Genomic DNA, 4,742 nt, shown 5'->3' with positions numbered 1-4,742 from the left:
CCTGGCAACAGGCAGGAATGTTGTTGAAAAAACAGGCAAAGGATCAGTACAGATGAGATCAGATACAGGCAAATACAGGCGGTCCCCGGGTTACGAACACAATAGGGACTGTAGGTTTGTTCTTAAGTCAAATTTGTTTGTAAGTCGGAACATGTGCTTTTTTAAGTGTAACTCCAGCCCAAAAAATTAATGAGGATACAGACAGCAGTACAAACCTCATTGTGGCTCTAACCCCACACCATGCAGTACTGTACTAGCCAAAACTAAGAAATAAATACAACTTAGACAGATGTTTGTTTTAACATATTTACTTTTTGATGCAGATACATGTACTGTAAATGCTTAAACATTTTCAAAACAAACACTGTACTGTACTGTACAGTACAGTACAACTTTAAACAATGGTGATGGTGGTTAATGGGCTTGTTGGAGAGGATGGGACTGCTATTATAGAATCAGAATCTGATTGAGCTGCTGGAGGCAGTTTCTTGAAGCAGGCATCAAGGGATGTTTGCACAGCACTTCTCTTCATCTCATCATAAATAACCCTGTAGCATCTCAGGCCTTCAGTAACTGTACGGTAAACTTTGGTAAACCTCTCTGTATCAGGATCTTGCTCCTCTAACTTTGCCATTCCTGCTTCAATGAGTTGAAAAGCTTCAGCTAACTGTTTTGTTGAAATTTTTTTCAATTTTGGAGTTTCTAGGTCCTGGTTTTCTTCCCTAAATGCTATCATTTGCTGCTCTTGTTCAATAAGGTCTTCATTAGATAGTTTGTTGCCATGGGAGTCGAGTAACTCGATGATATCATTTTCACTGATGTCCAACTGCAGTTGATTACCAATAGCGACCACAGCTTGCCTGGTTCTGGTGATCATTTCATCTGTAAACCCCAGAAATTCTTTTGGGAATTGGGGGCACAATTTGTTCCAAACTCCTCTTAAATTTGTTTCTTTCACTTCATCCCAAACATCAGCAATATTTTTGATGGCATCATAAATGTTATAGTTCTTCCAGAACCCTCTTAAGGTCATCTCATTATTTTGGGTAGCCCTGACAGCTTGTGAGAATGTCCTTCGTAAATAATAGGCCTTAAAGGAGGCTATAACTCCCTGATCCATTGGCTGAAGAAGTGATGTGGTGTTGGGGGGTAGAAATACCACCTTTACATTGGGATGCATATCAGCTAAAGTGTTTGGATGTCCAGGGGCATTGTCAAGGAGAAGAAGAATTTTAAAGGGAATGTTTTTGCTAATGCAATAACGTTCAACGGCAGGGACAAAGTGGTTCAAAAACCACTCTTCAAAGAGTGCAACTGTCACCCAAGCCTTTGAATTTGCCCTCCAAATAACAGGAAGCGATGCCTTAGTGACATTACGTAGTGCCCTCGGATTTAAGAAGTGATGCACTAGCAAAGGCTTGAGCTTTAAATCCCCAGATGCATTGCCCCCAAGTAATATAGTCAGCCTGTCCTTTGATGCCTTATGTCCTGGTGCACTTTTTTCCTCTTTTGAAATGTAGGTCCTCTCTGTCATTTTTTTCCAAAACAAGCCTGTTTCGTCTACATTAAAAATTTGTTCTGGCAAATAACCTCCATCATCAATAATTTCTTCCAATATCTTGGGAAAATCAGTTGCAGCACTTACATCAGCACTCGCTGCTTCACCTTGAACTTTAATGTCATGCAAATTAGCTCTTTCTTTAAAGCGATTGAACCAACCCCTACTTGCAACAAATTCTTCATTGAAATCCTCTTCACTTGCTGGATGGGCAGCTTTTAAATCTTTGAAAAGGCTTCGAGCCTTTTCTTGGACTAAAGAAAGGCTGATAGGCATATTACGCTGATTTTGGTCTTCTATCCAAACTGTCAGCAGCCTTTCCATCTCAACAATTAAACCACTGCGTTGCTTGGTAATAATTGTAGCATGCATTGGGGTATGGCCTTTCACATGGTCCATTATTCTAGCTTTATCTTTTAAAATTGTTGCAATTGTTGACCGATTGTAGCCAAGTGCTCTGCCAATGGATGATGGAGTTTCACCTTTCTCTGATCTCTTTATTATTTCTACTTTATTTTCCATGGTGATGGTTCTTCTTTTCTTTGCTGTATTACCAGCACTTGCATTAGATTTGTTTTTTGGCATCATTGCAGGTTAGAGACAATAAATGTGAAGTGGTGTGCGTGCGCTCTAGAAGTGAACAAGAAGAACAAAAAAAAGTGTAGCCGCCAGCCAACTATCAATGTATTCTAATGGGTACTATACTGTGTTAAAACACTCACTGTCTAGGCTTGTCAGTTTGATATGCGTCTTCAGCATGCAGCAGCAGTGGTCCCTGACCCTCAGAGCCGTCCAGCAGCGTGGGATCTAGTACAAGGGCTAAAAGAGACCCAGAAGGATAGTTGCATTCAACACAGTCCTGCTACAGTATCCTAGAAGTACAAGTACAATACAGTGGTATACAGTTCTGCTCCCAATACTGTACCTGTTCAGAGTACTGTAATCTCACGAGTTTCCAGACAGTTCCAATAAATGTGAAGTGGTGTGCGTGCGCTCTAGAAGTGAACAAGAAGAACAAAAAAAAAAAAGTGTAGCCGCCAGCCAACTACCAATGTATTCTAATACTGTAAAAGGGGTAGAGTACTATAGTGCGTTAAAACACTCACTGTCTAGGCTTGTCGGTTTGATATGCGTCTTCAGCATGCAGCAGCAGTGGTCCCTGACCCTCAGAGCAGTCCAGCAGCCGTCCAGCAGCATGGGATCCAGGACAAGGGCTAAAAGAGACCCAGAAGGATAGTTACATTCAACATAGCTAGAAGTACAAGTACTATACAGTGGTCCTGCTCCCAATACAGAGTAATGTAATCTCACCAGTTTCCAGACAGTTCCACCAGTGCCTGTGCAGTGGGATGCTTCTGGGCAGTGTGGGCAATCAGTGCATGCAGCGTGCGTTGTGGCAGGCACTAAGATGGATGCTATCCAGCACAGGAGCGAGAAGAAGCCGGAAGAAGCCGGCAGTGACGTCACGCGGGCGCCGCCGCCGTTTGTAAGTAGGAGTCGTTCGTCACGTCCCCATTCGTAAGTAGGAGTCGTTCGTCCCGCGGCCCCCGTTCGTAAGTAGGAGTCGTTAGCAACTCGGATGTTCGTAAGTCGGGGACTGCCTGTAACAGGAAGTCAGATACATGAGAAACATCTTTACAATACCTTCACTAATATCATAGTGATGTGTGGTAGTGTCGGAAGCAGCCTACTTAATAGAGGCCAGGCTGTAATGGTACTGTGTCTAATGCCTTATTCCATCTTTGAAGCATACACTGCATTTTTGTGGGGTTTCAGCCTGTTTCAGTAAGGTGGGGAGGGGGGGGGGGGATCAGGAAACTGTCTGTTAGGAACACTTCCTGAGCATGTGCTGTCATGAGTCTGAAACCTAAAGGGTTAACCTAGAGCAGACTAATTGCAATAATTGGCAAACCTGCCTTATTTAAACAGCTCAGCAGCACTGCACTTTGCTGTGTTGTCTTCAGCTCTCCTGTGTTCTGAACCTGCTTCCTGTTGATTTCCTGTCTGATACCTGTTGACCTTTGGCTCGTCCCTGACTTCGCTTGTTTGCTGCCTGTCCTGACCCCGGCTCGTTTTGACTACTCTTCTGGATTCTCCTTGTCGGCTCATCCACCTTCGGACCTTGACCGGCTACCCCCTGGTGGAGCGACCCTGGGGACCGCGACCTGGTATCCACCTACAGTCAAATCCATCCTCACCATCAGAGGCCCTGGTGAAGACCGGTGGATGCTTAGACCCCGCACCTCAGGTTAGCCTGTGCTACTCACCTCGGGTTTCCAACCAAGCTTCGCCCACCGGCAACAGTAAGCCTTCTCTGCACGGCAGGCTTCCACCTGCCTCATAACACTGTCTCTTATGCAGTCTACTGATGGTGAGTGATGCTTTTCAGGTGCAAGGCCTTTCTGATAAATTAGGACTGTAAATGACCAATTGGAAAAAGTAGATGAACACGTTTTTATACCAGTCAACAGATCTTATGGTTGCCAGGTAGGGCTTCATCATCTGGTTGTTGAAATCCAAACCTCCCATGTGTAGATTCAATTTATGTACGCAGTGAGGTTGTCTTGGTGGTCTTGGTGGATGGAAGAACGGACATTGACATCCAACTTATCCTTACATTTATAGGCATAGTTCACCTTTACCAAAAAAACTCTCTTTGCAGATAAGGGGTACCTGAAGATAAAAACAAACTGTGCAGCTTTTACAAAAATTTTAAAATGCTCTTGCTATAGGTGCAGGACATTTACGTACTTCCTGCAGCCTGACTGAAAGCTCCCAGTGATTGCATCATCCCATGTCTGCCTTGTTGCTAGGACGTTGCTATGGGACTCCTAGCTGTTACTGTTCACCTCAACCTTCAAAGGAGCAAACACTAAGCTCAGATCTATTGAGTGAGAAAGCACATGTGAGGTGGTATAAATAATAGAAATTCACCAGTGAAAGGAACAGATCCCTGTATCTTAGCAATTCCCTCAGTACAGGAAAAGTAGACCTTCAAACGTCCAGTTAAAAAAAAAAAACTGAAAATAATAATATTGTAAAAACTGATGTGTTTACTAACATAATAAAGTACAGAGGTAGAGAAAGAAACTAGGCTAAAATGACCTTACACTGATAGCATAGGGGAGTAGATATATTTAGATAGTTGGCAACTGCCCACTAAGTTACAAATTGCACACTAAGG

At 43.4% G+C, this 4,742-nt stretch overlaps 1 protein-coding gene across 1 annotated transcript; it reads right to left on the bottom strand.

Moving 5' to 3' along the window:
• Positions 1-394: 394 nt before the first annotated feature.
• LOC309543699 (tigger transposable element-derived protein 1-like) lies at positions 395-2,143 on the bottom strand (the record flags this gene model as incomplete). The annotated part of the gene is made up of 1 exon (XM_082242980.1): positions 395-2,143. The coding sequence occupies one exon, from the start codon at positions 2,141-2,143 to the stop codon at positions 395-397; it is 1,749 nt and encodes a 582-aa protein (XP_082099106.1).
• Positions 2,144-4,742: the final 2,599 nt, after the last annotated feature.

This window comes from Pelophylax lessonae (assembly GCF_965119305.1).
Source record: "Pelophylax lessonae genome assembly, chromosome: 1".
NCBI lineage: Eukaryota > Metazoa > Chordata > Amphibia > Anura > Ranidae > Pelophylax > Pelophylax lessonae.
The sequence above is the reverse complement of the archived record's forward strand: the minus strand, read 5'-3'. Positions and strand labels throughout refer to the sequence as shown.